The following is a 20,765-nucleotide window of genomic DNA, read 5'->3' on the forward strand; positions in this document are numbered from 1 at the left end:
TTAAGTTAAGTCTATAGTCAAGTCATGTCATGTCAAGTTTAGTTTTTGTCAAGTCTAGTTCATGTTTATGTTCACGTTTTTAGTTAGGGTTTTTGAATTACACGTTTGTAAATAAACTGCACTTGGGTTCATATTCACACCATCGTCTCTTCATCTGCCTATTGCCAACAAAGTTACAGGCGTACAGTATGAGAGATACATACACCAGAGCTGCTCTCCTCACAGATGTAAAGGGTAAATAAAATACAAGGGTAAAATGCATCAAAAGTTTTTACAAAATCCGTGACAGTGTGGGAATCACCAAAGACATCTAATGCTGTTTCGTTCATGCTTGTGAAAAACGAAAAAGTTGTTATAAGAGGGAGAAACTTTGAGGAAATGCGCAACTGAGATGCCTGACTGATTGTTGAAAAGTCTTGCGAATAGAGAGGATGTTCTCTGACGCACGGGACTGTTCGGTCCATCCGTGTATGTTGTGGTGCTGAAAAGTTTTGTATTAATGCACTAAAAGGTTATGTTCTTGTATCCATTATTGTTATTGATAATAATATTAAGATTTTAACTTATAAGCTGTTTTATGAGGTGGGGTTGAAAATGTTGTCTGTTCATTTGTGTTTGTCTGTTGCAAATGTAGACAATGCAAATGAGATACATTTTCTTGAAAATGAATGTCTGAAGTATATTGCTTGTCAATTGAACATGAATTTGTACATGTGAACGGCATGTTTTAGTAAAAATGCAAGTTACAAAATAATTATATTTAGCCAATTCAGGGTCGGTTTTGAGCCCCAAAACCAAACGAAGGTCCCTCCAGGAATCAAATGCCCTGATGATGTTCACTCTAGTTTTCATTTGACCATGATCACATTCCCACTTAGCCAGACGGGATTCAGTAGATAAATGTTTTTTTTTGTTTGTTTTTTTTTTGGCTTACGTGTTTGCGATGTCATTGTCTGCATCCTCAACGGCCGAGGCCTGAACAACAACACAAACACAGAACTCTTTGGTTAAGTAAAATTAACACAAACAGAAAAATACTTTTTTGGTTTGTGAAGGAGTCAGTGTTGTGCTGGGAGCCGGCCGTTTGCTGGATTCCATCTCTAAGATAACATTACCTAGTGTTGCAGACTGTTTGTTGTCGCTGTTGAATAGCGGAAGAGAAGCACTGAGGCAAGGCTTTCGGGAGCTTGCATAAACGTCACATAATTTGGATTTTCCCAGCAAAACCGACCCACTCCTTTTGCATGAAAATCAGTCTACATGCTTTAATAGGCAACCTAGGAAGTCCGGGAAGGGCTCATTTTTTAAGTTGCGTTACAAGCCGTTCACACATTGGCAAACAAATGGTGAATATTACATGAAAATCGTTACATATACTGCACATTTAACATGATTTTTCTGTTTGTGTTAATTTGACTTAACCAAAGAGTTCTGTGTTTGTGTTGTTGTTCAGGCCTCGGCCGTTGAGGATGCAGACAATGACATTGCAAACACTGTCATGAGGATTTACACAATCCGAAGAGATTGAGATTCTACAGAGACTGAAGATGTGGGAATTGTGATTGAGGGCATTAAAGTTTTGAGCAACCTAGACTGTGTCATCTTGGGGTTCATCATGCTGTTCGGTCTCATTTATGCACTTGATCTAAGCTTTCCTGACAACCTCAAATACACCTTTGAGCTTTTCCAGAAAATCATAATGAACTTGGATGGACACAAGCTGAATACAAAGATCCAGCAGCTGAAAATCAAGATGTTTGCATGAGAGGTGGACAGGCACTTTTTTTGGGACACATTGCTGGATTGATGAGGATTACCACATCAACATAAAAAACACACCCATCACCATATCGCTCATGGATGGTATCATGTGCACACACATAGTACATTTCATATTGGTGCCTTTATGATTTCTATTATTTGTTGTTTTCCTTGTTTGAGTGATATTTGCTTACATGCATATATATATTGAGTAGTTCACATACACAAGCATGCGCACGCACACACACCCCCCACACACAAAGTACATTGATGTTGATGTCTTTGCTGGTTTCTGTTTCTATTTATTTTTTTACAACACTGACAATTTAGTAATTTTCTGGATGTTAAAAAAAAAAATGTAAACCAGCACAAATTTGTTTCTAGTTAGTGGTTATATATGTATGTGTTACTTGTTGTTACTTATTACTGATAGTCAGGTTTATTTTGACTTTGGCTTTACACAGGCCATTCATGTTCCCTCCATGCAGAGAAATTGCAGATTTCTAGACCCAAAAAAGTCTTAAAAATGAGTGCTTTCAGTGTTGCAATTACTAACTTGCAGTAATACTGCACTAATATGCAGTAAGGTGTTGTATAGTGTTGTATTGACATTCAGGCTGTCGGTTGATAGTCAGGAGCCAGTGTGTTATTAAGAGAAAGTATAAATTGTGAGAGTCCAAAGTAGACTAATAAAGTGCAGTGCTGATGTATATTGATAGTGAGAGATCAAGAGTTCAAAAGTCTAATCATCCTCTGTCATAGGGGTGGGTGATATGACCAAAGTTTTATATCATGATAATGATATATATCACAATATAGTTACATTTTTCAAAATAAATAAATACAAATTGGTTTATAAATTAAATATATTGTGAGAGGACACGTGACGCCATGCGAGAAGCAGACGTGTGATTGCGAGCTCTGCGCACTTTGCTAGTTTTTTTTTTTTAAGTAAAAAAACTTAAGTACTATAGAGAGAGAGAGAGAGAGAGAGAGAGAGAGCAATAATTTTGATACTTTACAATAAATACAAAACAAAGTCACAGCATTGGCTGAAATAATGCATGGATTGATCACACACACATGCACGCATTAAAGGGGTGCAACTATATTTATACACACACACACACACGTGTGAAAGTGTATGTTTTATTTTATATTCCGTTTTAAACCATTTTAATCACATTTAAGCCTCTAAAAAAATGTATGGTGACAAATTCATTTTAAAAAGTACAATTGTAATTTTCTTTAATGTTGAACTTGCATGTGTAATAATACGAGCTGTCACTGTTGGAAATTTCATATCAACTACACATTTTAACACCTAAAATTTAAGGAGAATTACACGTATAACCATTAAACGCTTGTATTATGAAAAAGTGGCGTCAAAGCTGTCCGAATGTGATTTACCAGGATCAATTTACCTCCCACACGGGCTGTGTGGGAAAACCCGAACATTTAGAGTGACAGTAAAAAATACCTCACTAGCTTTTTCACGTAGTAAAGGGGTGCTGTAGACTCACACCATCAACTCTTGATGAAAAATACTTTCTGTGCTCCCACACATAATCCATTTTGATCGACTCTTCTTAGTAGCTTCAATACAAACAGTAAGTTAGATGACAAAATTCGGAAGAGCAGAGCGCCGAAAAGGGTCGGGCTGAATAAGGTAAATAGTTTGTTCTTAACTGCGTTACAACGTGCCCTGTCGGCGCAACTGGGATTTTGGCTCGTTAGTTCTGCTGGCTAGCTAACAATTAAAAGACCATGTAAGATGCTAGCTAACAGATTGGAGATTAAAATAATACCAAGTTTGCCTCGTTTTAAATATAAACACTAAAAACAGAGATGAAAATTAACTTTTGTGTGAATTTTTTACTTTTGCTACATTAAACGAACTTTTGGCAATAACTTTTTTTTTCTACACAGTGTTGATATGGCAACAAGTAAACAAATGAAGTTTTGTCTTACCACCATGTGTGGAAACGTTCAAACCACGTGTGTTACAACTAGCCCGCATTAATTTGAGCCCTGCTCTCCCCTACCTACTTGGGCATCTGGCAATGGAATGCCTTATGTTCGGAGATGTTAAGGTATATCCCACAAATGTCTTTGAATGCAATGCAGCATAAGGTCCATTGTGACCAGGGACGGACTAGGACAAAAAAGTGGCCCTGGACTTTTGCAGGGCTGTGGATAGTGGGGTGAAAGGTGGTAATGATTCTAGGGGCCCACAGGTCCAGGGGGGCCCAACAACAAATTCTAAACTTTATTTTTTTAATAGGAAAGGGGCACTGACCAATATACAATCAGGGGTCCCAGAATACCTTGCTACGGCCCTGCCAGAACAGCCCACCAAACCCAGCCCACAACACTCCTCACCATAACACACCGGATCATTGATTTAATTTTCTGGCTCAATGTCAAATTTTTGTGTAAAAAAAAGAAAAAAAAAAGAAAAAGAAAAAAGATTTTTATTTATTTATTTATTTCTCCCCTTTTCTCCCCAGTTTGGAATGCCAATTCCCAATGCACTCTAAGTCCTCGTGGTGGTGTAGTGACTCGCTTCAATCCGGGTGGCAGAGGATGAATCTCAGTTGCCTCCGCGTCTGAGACCATCAATCCGTGCATTTGATCACGTGGCTTATTGAGCACGTAGCGCGTGTGGAGGCCCACGCTATTCTCCACGGCATCCACGCACAACTCACCACGCGCCCTACCGAGAGCAAGAACCACACATTATAGCGACCACAAGGTGGTTACCCCATGTGACTCTACCCTCCCTAGCAACCGTGCCAATTTGGTTGCTTAGGAGACCTGGCTGGAGTCACTCAGCACGCCCTGGATTCGAACTCGCGACTCCAGGGGTGGTAGTCAGCATCAATACTCACTGAGCTACCCAGGCCCCACCCCAAAAAAAAGACATTTCTATTGACTGCTAATCATGCCATCGGACCCCAACAGTGCAAAAACTGTCATAACTTTAAAACATATAAAACTGGATTTTATGGAGAAAGCACAAAAAAACTTTATAGCTCAGACAAATAACATGTCTGAAAACCTTTTTCCCAACATACATATATTAGTTTAAAATATACATGAAAGCTGCCTATTTTCCTGTAGAACCTGCCAGTACTTGCTTAGCAACAGGCTCAAATTACCCAGCGGCCCACTGGGAAAACTCCCGGTGCTCCCAATGGCCAGTCCTCCCCTCATTTGTGACAACATTTTGAGTTGTAGGCAAACAATTTAACAAAACGTTTGCCATGTGTCCAAAAGGGGGCAGCAAGTCTTTTGGAATGCGACTTGACACACCTGTGTTCAGTCAAAAAAAAAAAAAAAAATGGTAATTTTCTCCGAGATTCAACGTGGCTATCTAACCAAATACACTGAAATACTCCTGCGTATTTCAATACACCCACAACAAGTTTCGGTCATGCAACACATTACAGCTGTTTTTCAGAAATTGTGACTCTTACTTTCAGTTCGCTTCTTTACACACTTTAAACACGTAACTTATAACTCAAATGGGGATCTACGTGACGCACTTTAAAACTTAATTTCATCTGCATATCATAACAAACCTCTTCTACATTGATAAGAAACTCAAATTATGAAAATCAAATTATTATTTTATATTCTTTGTTTTTAAATGTATCAACGACAAAACATAACTCTAACCACAAAACAAACCTAGAGAAAGCCCTTGCGTAACGCGTCTTATAAATGCCTCAGTTCCGGGTAATAAAGGCAGATCAGGGTAGAGTCGTGGGATTGTGACTATGGGCGACGACGCGCTGGAGTTAAAGACTATTGTTGTCGGTTACAACAATAACGTCGCCACTGACCAAAGCACCGAGGCAAGTTGTTTGCAAATGTTTTCTTTTATTCATTGATTCATTCTATTTTAGTATTCTGACCAGGGACTAGTTTAGTTAACTCATGATCTGTAGATGTTTGTGCAAGTGCGCACACGTCCTGTCTTTTAAAGAGAGCCTCAGTTTCACTCAGAGGGCCAGTATTGTTTCCTTCTATTTGTTCACTCCATATGTGGAGAATATATATATAATTTTAATCACAAAAAAGAATAGCCTGCAGTGGTGGTACCATGGTACAATTGTGATGGTAACATACAACATGGAAATATTATGGTAGTTTGATCTACTGTGGTAATTAATGATTAGCCTACTATAATGTTAAGTAACATATACCAGGGTATATGTCCATATACTGTACCATTGTATATGTCTAAAAACATGGTAGTACCTTGGTACCATGTGCTAATAACCAGGGTTGGGAGGGTTACTTTTGAAATGTATTCCACTACAGATTACAGAATACATGCTGTAAAATGTAATTTGTAATGTATTTCGTAAGATTAATCAAGGTCAGTAATGTATTCTAAATACTTTGGATTACTTCTTCAGCAGTGGTAGATTTTTTTCAACCTGTTCTATAAAAACTCTGCCAGTACAGTCAGACAAAATACACGTTAAAAATACATTCTCTGAAAAACATAAATATCTTATGCATTGTTGTTTCTAAAACATGATCGATCAAATTTATCTTGTTTTAAGGATTTTTAGATATTTTTACAGGAAAACAATACAAAAATTATTATTATAAAGAATACAATTTTTGCCCTAATATCAAAGGTCTTACTAGTAAAAAAGAATTATCATCCAACATGAATTTTCTTGATAAAAAAATATGATCATGCCTGGTAACGTGCATGTAAAATGGCTAGAAATAGCATTTTAGCTTAGCATAAAGCTGACAGTTTACACAAGGTTTATTTCTATTTCTTCTGCTCCAAACTTCAAACGTACTTCTCTGTCTGCTTGTAACCCATCATAAGAAAATGTTTCACCACTGTTCAAATGCACTTTGGATCGCATCATTTATATGTATAAATGTTTTCCATCTGAAAGGACTAAATATTAAATGAAACAAATGACAATAAAATGCTAAGTAATCTCTTCAGTAATCAAAATACTTTTTGAATGTAACTTTATTCTAAATACCAATGATTTAAATTGTAACTGTAGTGGAATACAGTTACTTATATTTTGTATTTTAAATACGTATTCCCGTTACATATATTCCGATACTCCCCAACCCTGCTAATAACACTGGTACCATGATAGTAACATGGCACTCATTTTAAAATATTTTTTCATGGTTGTTAAAAGATATATTTTATAGTCTACTATATACTGTCTTTATAGTGCAATATTTGTCTCTGAATGGGTGTGTTCTGTCTGTTTGTCTGTCTATCTAAACTATTTAAGAATAGAATGACAAGATGAAGATGTTAGTGATGACAAGTCTGATCCTTTTCCGGACGGTTCGTTTCAATAAACCAGTTCAAAAAACCAATTCATCAGTTAATTTACGTCGTCGCGTAATGATGTCACTGTATATAATGCTAATACTCCAGCGCCGTAGAATACACACTCAAACACATTCAATACAGCATATGTAAATGCAATGCTGATTATTAAATTGTATTTAATTAAGTTATAATAATATTGTCATATTATGACAATATTTCATTCAGTGATCTTACAGTACATCCTACATTAAAGTTTTTCTCCTAAAGCACCCAATACTGACACTGATATACAAACGCGGATGTTCTACACATGTCTAAAGCATATAAAGTGATTAAACTAGTCTTAATCAATTCACCCTTTTTTTTTTTTTTACAGAAACCATTGATCCTGCTCATAACAACTTCAGATATAATCTGCATGCACAATACTCAATAGTAAAATTCGTTTACACCTCTCAACTTCAAGTCCTCGGTTCACGCATGCTCATCAGCTGCTCACTGATCAGCAGTTCTCAGTATTATGTCCAAAAGAGGCAATTCTCAGTTCAGTGTACTGGTGACTCATAAACTGCTGTGATCGACTCAGTGTAGTGTTGACGCGAGAGCTGCTGTCCTCAGATCAGTATACTGTTGACTGGAGAACTGATGTGAGCGACTCAATGTACTGTTTAAATCGGCTAATTTCGATTCAGTGTCAGACACGTCTGAAAGACAGATTAAGTTAGAGTAACTGTGGAACAGTGTTGACTCGAGACGCGAACTCTTTCAAACGATTCAGTCCGATTTGGTGAACTGGTTCAACTCATTCACTAAAAAGAACCAGTTCAAAAGAACGATTTGTTCACTAACTGGACATCACTAGAAGATTTATGCATTCTGAAACAAACTGTTTTGTAAAATAAACATACCCCCCTCAATTACTACTGTGCAAATGTTTACAGGTGACTCCAGCAAATGGAGCTTGCTCAGACCACGCAAAATCAGGAGCAAATGAAGTGTCTCATCTTCTATCAGTGCCACAGGTAAGCTCAATGCCACATTCGTGCAGCTGTAGACTGGCTGAAGAAATAAATCAAAGCTTGCAGATTGACTGTAGGCTATATCACAATATTTCTGATTTGGCACAAAACCTTCATAGAGTAGGGTCAGAAATTAATGGGGCAAAAATGCCACCAAAAATTACAAAATGCCCCCGAAAGTCAAAATGTGGGGGCAAAAAAATTCCCTTATAATGAATTAATCTGTTTTTGTATTTGTAACATCTGCTACAAATCTTGATATTCTATTATAGTCCTAGTTATACAAATTATGGCATACAAATATGAGCTGATGTTGATTTCATTCTTATATTAAGAGGTAATAAATTCTCTACATTGTGAATTTCTATTAATGAATTCATTAAATTGATGTTTTGGACATAAACTGATGAGACACAGTTTATGTTCTAAATGGTTGGAAAAATATACTCAAAAGTAAAATAAAAAAAATTCTGGAGCAAATATTGCCCCTTTTACATAAAGTTAATTTCTGACACTGCTTAACAGTTTCATTCTCGCTTCAGCACGTCCTACCATATTTCTAGCGGGATATTTGATATGCATTGACCCAAAAGTTGAAATATGCACACGTAGTTGAAAAGCACTGAATGGTGCCAATTATCTGATACAGTAATTGCACTCCTTCTGTGGTTTTATTTTATTAAAATAACGTTAATCTATTTAAAATGCTTGCAGTGTGAAAAAAGTTTCACCTGTGTGTCTGGCTTTGTATGTGTGTTCAGGTCTCTGACAACAACAGGGAACAGCACAATGTGGATGGAGATGCTATTGATGATGAGTCTGTAAGCAGAATATTTACCTCAGAGGTAATTCTTTTTGTGAAAACTCTATAGATATTTTTCCCAAGTGTTACAGAAAGAAGTGTAATTTGACAGATACAGATATATATATACAGTATATAATGTATATGTGTGCGTGTGCATGCATGTATGTACACACACTCGCACACACAGTTGAGTTCACACTTTACACTTTTTACAATTTATTGTAAACTTCACAAACTACATAACAGGTATTTACACATATCCCACATAACAAAATAACAATTTACATGTCAACCTGTTCAAAAGTTTACATCCCTTTGGTTCTTATGTGTGTTGCCTTCTTGAGCATCAATGTTTGCACCTTTTTTAATGGTTGTGTACAAGTTCTTCAGTTGTCCTTGCTGTCAAAAGCTCGATCTCAGCATCATATAGCCACTGTTAAAAAAAAATGCAAATATGCAGAAGATGCTGAAAAAAAAAAAAAGTGCAGTACCTGCAGGATTTTCCTTAATAACTGTGGGCAGCTTCACTGCTTAGGACAAAGAAAATATCATAAAAGATAGAGACGGCCATTGATAATCAAGGAAGAACCACACAATATAAAGAACAAAGGGGATGTAAACTTTTTAACAGAATAATTTGTGTAAATCTGTGGGATTATGACTGAACTCCTCGAAGTCAGAATCCCCCCTAAACGTAATGGTACCACAGCGCCGTGGGACTCTGGTTGGCCCTGGATAGCGGCCCGCGAAGGCCCGGCAAGGAGAGCTGTTCGAGACGGAGCCGGGGCGCGGCCGGATGAGTGCTGCTCCCTCCCATCACGTACCGCACGTTTGTGGAGGACCTGGTGCTAAATGACTCGTAGACGACCTGATTCTGGGTCGGGATGTGTCACTCGCTGCGATCCATTGAATGTCAGCCCTCGATCCAATCTTTTGTCATTCGATTGGCCCTGGCTGATTCAGGGGACACAGTAGAGGACACTAACCCACTGATCACGCCCACTTACAGGACTTCCTGTTTCTGGTTGCTGTCGGCACACTGCACGAGTGTTTGTAGCTTGCTAGTCTGCTTAGTATTGCTTATTCTTATACGTTCATCGTTTTATCCTTTGCCATTTTAACATGTGCTTCGGGTTTTCCCGCTTGTCTACATCTCGACTGTGTGCATTCGGTTTCTCCACTGTGTTTTTCATGGATTATTGCATCTATCTCAAACATCTGCTGATCAGGAACCACATCGATCTCAAACCCTCGCCACTCAAGAACAACCATAACAAAAACAACAAACAATTGAGGTAAGTCATGGCATCTGCTCATGTTATATCTTCCTGCATTGCATGCCACATGTTTATTATAGCGTCTTCCGTCAGCAGTGAGGGATTTACATGTGATAAATGTAAGGAATTAGTCAGGCTGACGGAGAAGGTTAATGAGTTAGAGACACACATCCGAACACTAGTGGAGGCCAGTGAGAAAGAGAAGCCGGTAGATACTGTTTCAGATGCGGATAGTACAGCAAGCAACACACACACTTTGGTTCCGGCTCTAGAGCCCCCGCAGAAGGGCGTTTGGGTGACGTCTCAGCGCATACATGCTCAGCAAAGCCACACCACTCTCCTGTTCCTGTTAGGGTTTCAATCAATGAACGGCTGGATGTCTGAGTGGTGTCCGGAAAATAGCATATAGACAATTGGAAGAGTTTTTGGGGTAGACCTGACCTGCTAAATAGAGATGGACTTCATTCCTCCAGGGAGGGTGCCGCTCTCCTCTCTAGTAATTTGGCTCATAGTCTGAATAGTGACAGTATTTGACTAATTGGGGACCAGGTCAGGAAGCAGACAAACTGGTTTATCCGAACGTCTGCTAGCTGCCTTCAGACGTCACACAGGTCACATAAGCTACAACACATAGAGACTGTATCACCTAGAATATCATATAGAGACTTTGTCTGTTCCCCAAACTACCAAACACAAACCCCTCACTAAAGAAAAAATTTGATTAATGTCAAACTTGAGAAAAACAAAAAATTTGAAGATAAACATCATATAAATGTAAGGCTACTAAACATTAGATCTCTTTTTACCAAAACACTAATTGTAAATGAAATTATTACAGATCATAGTTTGGATGTGCTCTGTTTGACTGAAAACTATCTTAAACTGGATGAATATATTAGTTTAAATTAATCTAATCCCTCAGGTTATTGTTATATACATGAGCCTCGTCTGAAGTGTCGAGGAGGAGGTGTTGCTATAATTTACAGTGAAGTTTTTGGTGTTACTCAGAGGACAAGATATAAGTTTGTCTTTTGAACTAAAAATGCTTAATGTGACACCATCAGATATAACTAAAAAATTTCTGTCATCTTTTGCCCTTGCTACAGTATATAGATCCCCTAGGCCATACTCAGATTTCCTTGGTGCATTTGCTAATTTTCTATCAGATCTAGTAATGTAGTAATGTAGATAGAGTTTTAATTTTTGGTAACTTCAACATTCACATAGATAATGAAAATGACATATTGGGATTAGCATTTATTGATATTCTCAACTCTCTTGGAGTCAGACAAAATGTGACCGGACCAACTCATCGCCATAATTATATGCTAGATTTAATTCTGTCATATGGAGTTGATGTTGATACTATAGAAATTCTTATGCAGAGCAATGACATCTCAATTCATTACCTCGTCTCTTGTTTGCTGCGATCAGCTAATGTCACTCAATCTACACCACACAGTTCAGGTAGAACTATTCTTTCGACCACTAAAGATAGCTTCACTAATAATCTTCCAGAATTGTTTCACATACTCAGTAAGTCAAAAAGTCTAGAAGAACTTGATGTAATAACAGAGAATATAAATAGTCTTCTCTAGCACTCTTGATAGTGTTGCCCCCCTTCGATTAAAGAAAATTCAAGAAAAAAGCCCTGCACCATGGTACAATGATCACACTCATGCTCTCAAGAGAGCAGCTTAGAAAATGGAGCGCAAGTGGAAGAATACAAAATTAGAGGTATTTTGCAGTGCATGGATGGATAGCGTCTGTAGCTACAGACAGGCACTAAAAGCTGCCAGGTCAGCATATTTTAGCAAACTCAGAAAATACCCACAACAATCCTAGTTGTTTATTCAGTACTGTGGCTAAATTGGTTAGGAATAAAACTGAACCAGATATTCCGTCGCAGCACAATAGTAATGACTTCATAAATTTTTTTACTGATAAAATTGAAATAATCAGAAATAAAATTGGAACTATGCAATCAACTGTCACAGCACCTCAGAAAACAGTGTCTCATAATTTTCCTCTCAAGCAACTTCAATCCTTTGCTGTCATAGTTCATGAAGAGCTAACAAAACATGTATGTTAGATCCAATACCAGCTAAGCTCTTAAAAGAGCTATTCCCTGTAATCTCAGAACCTCTTCTTAATGTTAACCATTAATCAATATTAACTTGCTATCCTTAGGACATGTCCCAAGAAACTTTAAAATGGCAGTTATCAAACCGCTTTTTAAGAAGCCACAGCTTGATCCTGGAGAATTGGCTAATTACAGACTGATTTCAAATCTACTATTTATGTCGAAAATACTAGAAAAGGTAGCATCTTCCCAACTATGTTAATTTCTACAGAGAAATGGTATAGATTAACAATTTCAGTCAAGATTTAGGCCCCATCACTGTACAGAGACTGCACTTATCAGAGTTACAAATGACTTGCTCTTATCAACTGATCGTGGCTATATTTCTCTTCTAGTGCTTTTAGATCTTAGTGCTGCCTTCGACAAGATAGATCATGACATTCTCTTGAATAGGCTGGAGAATTATGTTGGCATTAGTGGACTTGCATTAGCATGGTTTAGGTCCTATTTTTCAGACTGCTACCACTTTGTATGTGTAAATGAGGAATTGTCAAATCAAACAAAAGTATGGAGTGCCACAGGGATCAGTTTTAGGGCCTCTGCTTTTGTCCTTCTACATGCATCCCTTGGGAGATATTATCAGGAATCTTAGAATACGTTTCCACTGTTATGTCGACGATACCCAACTTTATATTTCTTCTAAACCCAACGAAAATTCACAATTCTCCAAATTAGCAGAGTGTATCAATTAAATCAAAGATTGGATGGCCAGAAATTTCCTTCTACTCAATTCTGTCAAAACAGAGGTACTAATTATTGGACCAAAAGCTGCTAAAATAGAATTTGACTCTCAATGGATGTACTGTTACGTTGTCTTCTACAGCGAAGAACTTGGGTGTTATATGTTACCTATCTATCCTTTGAAAATTTCCAATGTTTGTAGAACAGTATTCTTCCACCTCAGAAATATTGCTAAGTTATGACACATGCTCTCTGTTGCTGTTGGCAAAAAACGAATTCATGCATTCATGACCTCAAGACTAGATTGTTGTAATGCATTACTGGGAGGATATCCAGCAAGTTCAATAAATAAACTTCAGTTGGCTCAAAATGCAGCTGCCAGAGTGCTGACTAGAACCAAGAAATATTATCATATTAGCCCCATTTTAATGTCATTACATTAGCTACCTGTTAAATTTCGTATTTTAAAATTTTGTTAACTAAATACAAAGCTTTGAATGGTCTAGCTCCACAGTACTTAAGTGACCTTCTGACAAGCTATATTCCATCACGTTCATTACGATCACAATATTCTGGCTTGTTAATAGATTCTAGAATATCAAAATCCACAAAAGGAGGAAGATCCTTTTCCTATTTGGCTCCTAAACTATGAAATAGTCTCCCTAACACTGTTCGGGACGCAGACACACTCACTCAGTTTAAGTCTAGACTAAAGACTCCTCTATTTAGCTAGGCATACACCTAATTTATCCATCTACTTAAAATTAAGCTGCTTTAGTCAGGTCTGCTGGAACCAGAAACATCTATCATGATCTATAACTCTGCATAAAATTGAATGACATCTAGACTAATATTATTCTATTTGTTTCCATGTCTCAACCTCGGGATTCATATCCCATGGTTACCTGAGCCGGCCAGATCCAGCTCCGTTCCTGCTTGGTGTCGGACTCCACTGCTATGTGTCTCTGAGTGATGGTGACTAAATGCAGCCGGTGATAGCCAGACATAATTTCAGTCTTTTACGATGGACTTCAGAGGATGAACTGATGCCAACTCAAACTGTAAGATATCAGATACTTCATATGCACTGCCTGAACTTGGACTTAGGATGGACCCCACCGAACCTTACCGAAATGACCAGATGGTTGAACTGCGATGCACCTCACAGATCTCTGTCTGCATCACCTTTGTCTATTGATGGACTACACACTTGAAATGGAATACATAGATGATAATTTAATTGCCAACAAAAGCCTTCATCAGCCAACAAACAAAGGACAAAGCATCTATGTGAACTTCTGAAGTTAATCCAGGATGGACTTCAAAGACATTAGTCATTAATCTTAGTTCATAAAAATTCTTTTTTTTTTAAAAAACTGGACCTTAACACTTACTTAGTTTAATAATCTTAAACCATGACCTACACTGCACATAAATAACTAATATTGGCATTATATTCATGCTGGTTAGCCAGAGGGAACTGGCCCCCACAGTGAGCCTGGTTTCTCCCAAGGTTATTTTTCTCCATTAACCAGCATCTTGTAGGGCTTTACTGGTTGTTTAGATCAGTGTTACTATAAGAAATAATTAATAAATATTTCTTTAGTTATTAATTAATATTTAAATTAATTAATTGAATCTAACTCATTAAAACCTCACATGGGGCTCCAGTAAACGTAGTGTGCTACGTTTAGGAGCAAGTTTGGTTATTAGCAATAATTAATCATTATCAAAGATAATGATTAATTATTAAAATCAATAGAACATTGATGAAAATCAATCAATTTTTAATCCTTTAAATCAACAATTATCAAAAATAATTGTTAATTGTTAACATCGATGAAACATTAATTAAAATTAACACTAGCTTATTGATCATTCAAATTCAACAATCATCAAAGATAATTATCAACGATCAATCAATAGAGTATTAATAAGGATTAACATTGATGGGGCACCACCCTGGAATCAGGGACTAATAACCAGATAGTAAAAAGTCTCAATATTAGATTGTTTTTTTAGGAAAATCGACATCCGAAGAATATCGATTTTCGGGAAAAAACAATGAATGAAGGTTTGAATCCGAGCACTGACATCCCGTCAGCATGACACAGGCGTATGCAAAACAAACCAAAACACTTCTCTTTGTAATATAACAAAGTTTATTTATGCAGTAATATCAATTAATAATTAATACAATGCAGTCATTAAACTTCCGACTTACAACTACAAACTAAACAGTGATATGATTAGATATGGAAATAAAAATAATCCTATAACACATAAGGTGTGTGTGTGTGTGTGTGTGTGTGTGTGTGTGTGTGTGTGTGTGTGTGTGTGTGTGTGTGTGTGTGTGTGTGTGTGTGTAAGGAGGGACGCGCACAAAATGGCGGACGTGACTCTCATGGAGAGTATGTCACGCGAGACTTCCGGCCAGGGAATATGACCGCGAATGGGGGCGGCGAGAAACCAGTCAATGGCATCTACCAGTTACCGTGTGTATCCGCTTGTACGATAGCTTTGGGACAAAGCTGGGCTTTAGCATTAAGCTATCTAGGAGCCAAAAATGTGTGCCAGAATGTTTGTGAGGGGTCGTGTGAGTGTGTGTGTGTGTGTGGTTAGTACGAGAGAGAGAGAGAAGTGACGGCCCTAAAGCCGATTTCGCGATCGTGTGAGAGAAAGCAGCTTTTAGTTCATATCTCAGAGACACGATGGACGGCTCGTAAACAGTCCCGCATACTTTGACTCTTTAACGGATGAACTCCGTTTACCTGTCTCACCCGCGATGGCGAAATTGCACTACAGTCCAATTTGGTTGGACCACAATACAGCAAAACAAATTTGTGATAATTAATACCCTGAGTATTAATAATGAGCGGATATAGCGGTCCGTAAACTGTACAAGCAAAAACCTTGAAACACAAGAATAACACACTATAATATTGTATCTCTGCCCAGACGTAAACCTCTTACTTGAATTGCATGAGGACACAGGTAGAATGTGTTTTCCTCTGTCCTTTAACTCTGACCCGGTTCCTTGAGGCTCGGGTGATGACGGGAGGCCATTTCCTCGCTCTGTCGGCGGGCGGTACGGCTGTTGATTCTTGGCGGGCTGGCGGAGAACTCAGAAATGTCGACTTGATTGAAGATGGAAGAGAAATCTTTAATCTCTTCACTTCTGTAGGCAAACGGATGAAGATGCAGATTGCTCGGCAGTCTCCTTCGGATCCGTTAGAGTGTTCGGTTGAACACAGAGTAATCTCAACCCGTCCAGCGAGATGGAGATTGTATGGCCACAGTTTCAAGTCGGACATTACTTCCTTGTGCCACGAGGTTGCACCTGAGAGCAGCGATGAGCTGCATCTATACCCGGTGAACAAAGTTGCTGGAAGCAAATCCCAGAAGCATTTCAGAGGTATTTCAACTCCTGATGATGTCATGTTTGAGGGACGTTCTGTTGTGTGCCTCATCCAATAGGAGTTGAGAGTTCGATCCTTTAGTGAGCAAAGCTTCATGGGATTTGTAGTCTTTTTTGGACTCCCTTTGTTTGATTTTGGCGCGATTTTGATCAGTATAATTTACGACTTGGAATGTGGGGGCTTGAGTTAGGTTTTTATGAATGTGTTAGGCCATGTTGAGTTACACTGGGATGCTGACATGCCGTTTACCGGTATAGCGTATTTTATGCACATTCTCATTTGACTCTTTATTTTTCTCAGAATCTTGCGTTTGAGCGCAAGATTTTGAGACGTTCATCGTTATACAAAACGGTGTCCGTCATTTTGACTGATAGGCCTAGAAGCAAGAAACTCCACTTAAACCATCATCACGTGGTATATCTTCACTGTCTCTCGGTCTATGCTTGCACATGAAAGACAGAGAGAGAGAGCGAGAGGAGCACTCACAGCCATGTGGGAGACGGGCAGTTTTAGACCATTTTGACTGGGCGGGCCAAGTGTGCTTGTAGGGGGGGCAACTGTTTTATACCTTAAATGTCCCCTGTACACATATGAAACATAATTTGCTGTTTTAATGTTTGCAGACATGCAATTTTTTAAAGACAAGCAAAGATTCACCCAATTTGAGTGAAAATGTTAACATTAAGAATTTTCAAGCACATTTTTAAGCACATTTAAATTTACTAGTTCATTTTAAATGGTCAGTGTAACAAGTGAATTTTGATGTATCTATCTCAATTACTGTAAATTTAAAAAAGTTGCACTAATTGCAATAATTACACACATTAACCACTATCCACTGCCCCTCCCCGAGAGCCCTCCAAAAATGCCAGATATTTGCCACATTTCCCCACAAACAAGTCCAAATTCCCCAGTCTTCCAGATGACACTTCTTCAAAAGCTGCCACCCTCCCCATCTCTGAGCACCACTCCTGAAATGGGGGTGCTCCAGCCAACTTCCATCGCCTTAAAACTATTTGTCTGGCGATCAAGACGTTGGTTAGGACCCAATTTTGTATGTGCTTATTCTCTATATTGATGACCACCCCATCACCTAAAATACAGAGTCTGGGGCAAAATTAAATTTGAGTGCCCAATACATCACACATAAAACTCTGAACCTTCAACCAAAATGTTGAACTAAATTTTCAACCCCCCTCACAATCCACTCTGACCAGTGTCAGATTCATCCATTCATTAATTTTGGATTCATCCATATGCTTGAGGCAACATTTAAATAAATGTCTGAATTAAACACTCTGAACACTTTTGCAAATACAGAGTGCAATTGTGAGATAATGGGGTGTAACTTCTCCAGTTAGTTTGATAGAAAGGCTTTGCAATGGCTTTGCAAGAACTTCCTGTTCAATACAAAACCAGGGAGGGGCTCTCTCAGGTGGACGTGACAGGTGAGCCAAATGTCTGAGACCGAATGCATAATAATAAAACAAAATCTTGGGTAGGCCTAGCCCACCATTGTCAATCGGCCTATGCAGCTTACTGAAATGTAATCTGGGATGTTTACCATTCCAAATGAAAGACTTCGCTATGCTATCAAATTGCTTGAAATAAGAGAGGGGGATATCTATAGGCAGAGACTGTAGCAGGTAGTTGAGTTATGGAATAGAATTCATTTTAATAACATTAACCTTCCCAATCATAGATGAATGTAATGAAGCCCACCTGCCCACATCGCTCAAAACTTTTTATTAAAGGGTCAAACTTAACTCTAACTAAATCACACAAATTTGCAGGGAATAAAATACCTAAATACTTAATGCCCTGTTTGGGCCACTGAAAGGCGCCGGCTGAAAAGCAGTTACTGGGCAGTACGCTGTCAGAGCCAAAGCTTTGGATTTAGACCAATTAACTCTGTATCCCGAGAACTTAGAAAAGGAATGAATAATTCTGTGGAGGCAAGGCATCGATCTAGTAGGGTCAGAGACGAATAATAAAATATCATCTGCATAAAGCAAACGCTTATATGCCCTACCTGCTAATGTTTCCAGGGCAAGACAGAACAATAATGGGGAAAGAGGGCAACCCTGCCGGGTGCCCCTATCCAGAGTAAAATAATCTGAAATTAATCCATTTGTCTGTACCGCCGCTACCGGGTGTCTATAAAGTAACTTAATCCATCCAATAAAAGTATTCCCGAAACCGTATATTTCCAAAATCTTAAAGATAATCCCATTTTACCATATCAAACACCTTTTTGGCATCAAGTGAGATGGCAGCGACCAGAGTCTGATCATTCGCCACTGACCACATGATATTTTTTTTGGGGGGGGGGGATTTTTTCCACTTTTTCTCCCCAGTTTGGCATGCCCAATTCCCAAAGCGCTCTAGGTCCTCGTGGTGGCGTAGTGACTCGCCTCAGTCCGGGTGGCGGAGGACAAATCTCAGTTGCCTCCGCACCTGAGACCATCAATCCACGTATCTTATCACATGGCTTGTTGAGCGCGTTACCGCGGAGACCTTGCACATGTAGTGGCTCACACTGTTCTCCGTGGCATCCACTCATAACTCACCACGCACCCCACCGAGAGCAAGAACCATATTATAGCGACCACGAGGAGGTTAACCCAATGTGACTCTACCCACCATAGAAACCGGGCCAATTGTTTGCTTAGGAAGCCTGACTGGAGTCACTCAGCACGCCCTGGATTCGAACTTGCGACTCCAGGTGTGGTAGTCAGCGTCTTTACTTGCTGAGCTACCCAGGCCCCACTGACCACATGATATTGATGAAACGCCTAATGTTATCAGAAGAGCTGCGGCCCCGAATAAACCCCACCTGATCTATATGTATAAGAGATGTCATAACTTTACTTAATCGATTTGCCAAACTTTTAGACAATATTTTTACGTCTAGCTGGATCTTGGATATAAACATTGATTTCAGCCTTTTAACATTTGTTGAAATTCAGGATTTTGCAAAAGGGATACATTAAAGTGCCAACTATATGATTTCTTTTTCTCCGTATGTGGCAACACCTCAACTCACCAGGGCGTGATCTGAGACTAAAATGTTTCCAATTGAGCAATCAACAACAGATGAAATGAGGGACTTATCTGTAAGACCAAGATTTTTACACATCCTGTGAAGTGTCAATGTTGCTCTAGGGGGCTTGCACACTTTTGCTTCACTATGTTCAAGGACTGAGTCCATCAAAAGATTAAAGTCTCCTCCCAGTATTATATCATGAGGGGTGCCAGCGGCTTGCAACATCCCTTCAAGATCAATAAAAAAGCCCTGATCATCAACATTAGGTACATAAATATTAGCCAAATTAAGACTTTGCCCCTGAATTTCTGCTAAAACAATAATGACTCTTCCTAATTTATCTTTAATCTGTTCGAGACATTTGAATTGTAGATGTTTACTTATCAGTATAATGACTTGAGCCAGCACTAAAGAAAAACTTTCCACTCCATATCTTCCCAAATTTTTCAGCTTCCTGCAGGGAAAGACGCATTTCTTGAAGAAACACTATATCATATTTCTTACGCTTAAGAAGAGAAATAACCTTCCTTCTTTTTATGGGGTGCCCCAACCCATTCACATTCCACGTGGAGAGAGACAATCCACTCATATTAACATCTGACATTTTGACATATGAGAAAAAATAGATTGTGTGTCAAAAACAAAATTATAAAAGATCACATTCCAACACTAGAGCAACAATCAAACCCTGAAATTCCCCCAGAACCAAACAAACAGAAAAAAGAAAAACATGCACATTAACCCCGCATACGACAGCGCCAACTGGCATCCATCCCTCTAAACTCAAACAGTCCATGTACGCCTACGAGAGCCCCTGCAACAACTTTGCCTTCGGAATGCTCAAGTCCGGTGTTTCTATACAAATTTTGTGAGACAGAATTACACAACAAAAGATAATTTATAAAACAAACTCCAGCCAATAGGCAGAATAAACACAAAGAACGTGTAGATTCATCCACATAACTGCCCCGAAGATGTGTTCTCCACAAACAAACTCCAGCCAATAGGAGGCATAAGCACAAAAGAACTTGCAGATTCATCCACAACACTGTCCTGAAGGAGTGTTATTCCACAAAACAAACTCCAATCACTATGTGGAACCAGCACAAAAAAGAAACAAAAAAGGCACTCAGTTCCTCGAACAGTCAAGTGAATGTTCAGTGAATCAGGCCCATTAGGCTGCAATGTGAGTACCACAAAAATAACTTACTCCATTGACTTTATGAAGTTCAATGCTTGCTGTGGGCCTGTAAATGTTTTATGGCCATCCTTAGCATCT

The 20,765-nt window shown here is 38.6% G+C and overlaps 1 protein-coding gene across 4 annotated transcripts in view; it reads left to right on the plus strand.

The window, feature by feature from the left end:
* The first annotated feature begins 5,468 nt into the window (after positions 1 to 5,468).
* LOC127430135 (TPA-induced transmembrane protein) overlaps positions 5,469 to 20,765 on the plus strand; it is a 114,116-nt gene continuing 98,819 nt past the window's right edge. For all 4 annotated transcript variants that reach the window (XM_051679651.1, XM_051679654.1, XM_051679652.1 and 1 more), the window contains exons 1-3: positions 5,469 to 5,621; positions 8,038 to 8,118; positions 8,877 to 8,960. In XM_051679651.1, coding sequence (XP_051535611.1) covers positions 5,544 to 5,621; positions 8,038 to 8,118; positions 8,877 to 8,960 — 243 coding nt within the window. In that variant the 5' untranslated portion in view covers positions 5,469 to 5,543. The remainder of the gene's footprint in view (positions 5,622 to 8,037; positions 8,119 to 8,876; positions 8,961 to 20,765) is intronic.

The sequence above is a fragment of the Myxocyprinus asiaticus genome, chromosome 39 (assembly GCF_019703515.2).
Source record: "Myxocyprinus asiaticus isolate MX2 ecotype Aquarium Trade chromosome 39, UBuf_Myxa_2, whole genome shotgun sequence".
NCBI classification, from domain to species: domain Eukaryota; kingdom Metazoa; phylum Chordata; class Actinopteri; order Cypriniformes; family Catostomidae; genus Myxocyprinus; species Myxocyprinus asiaticus.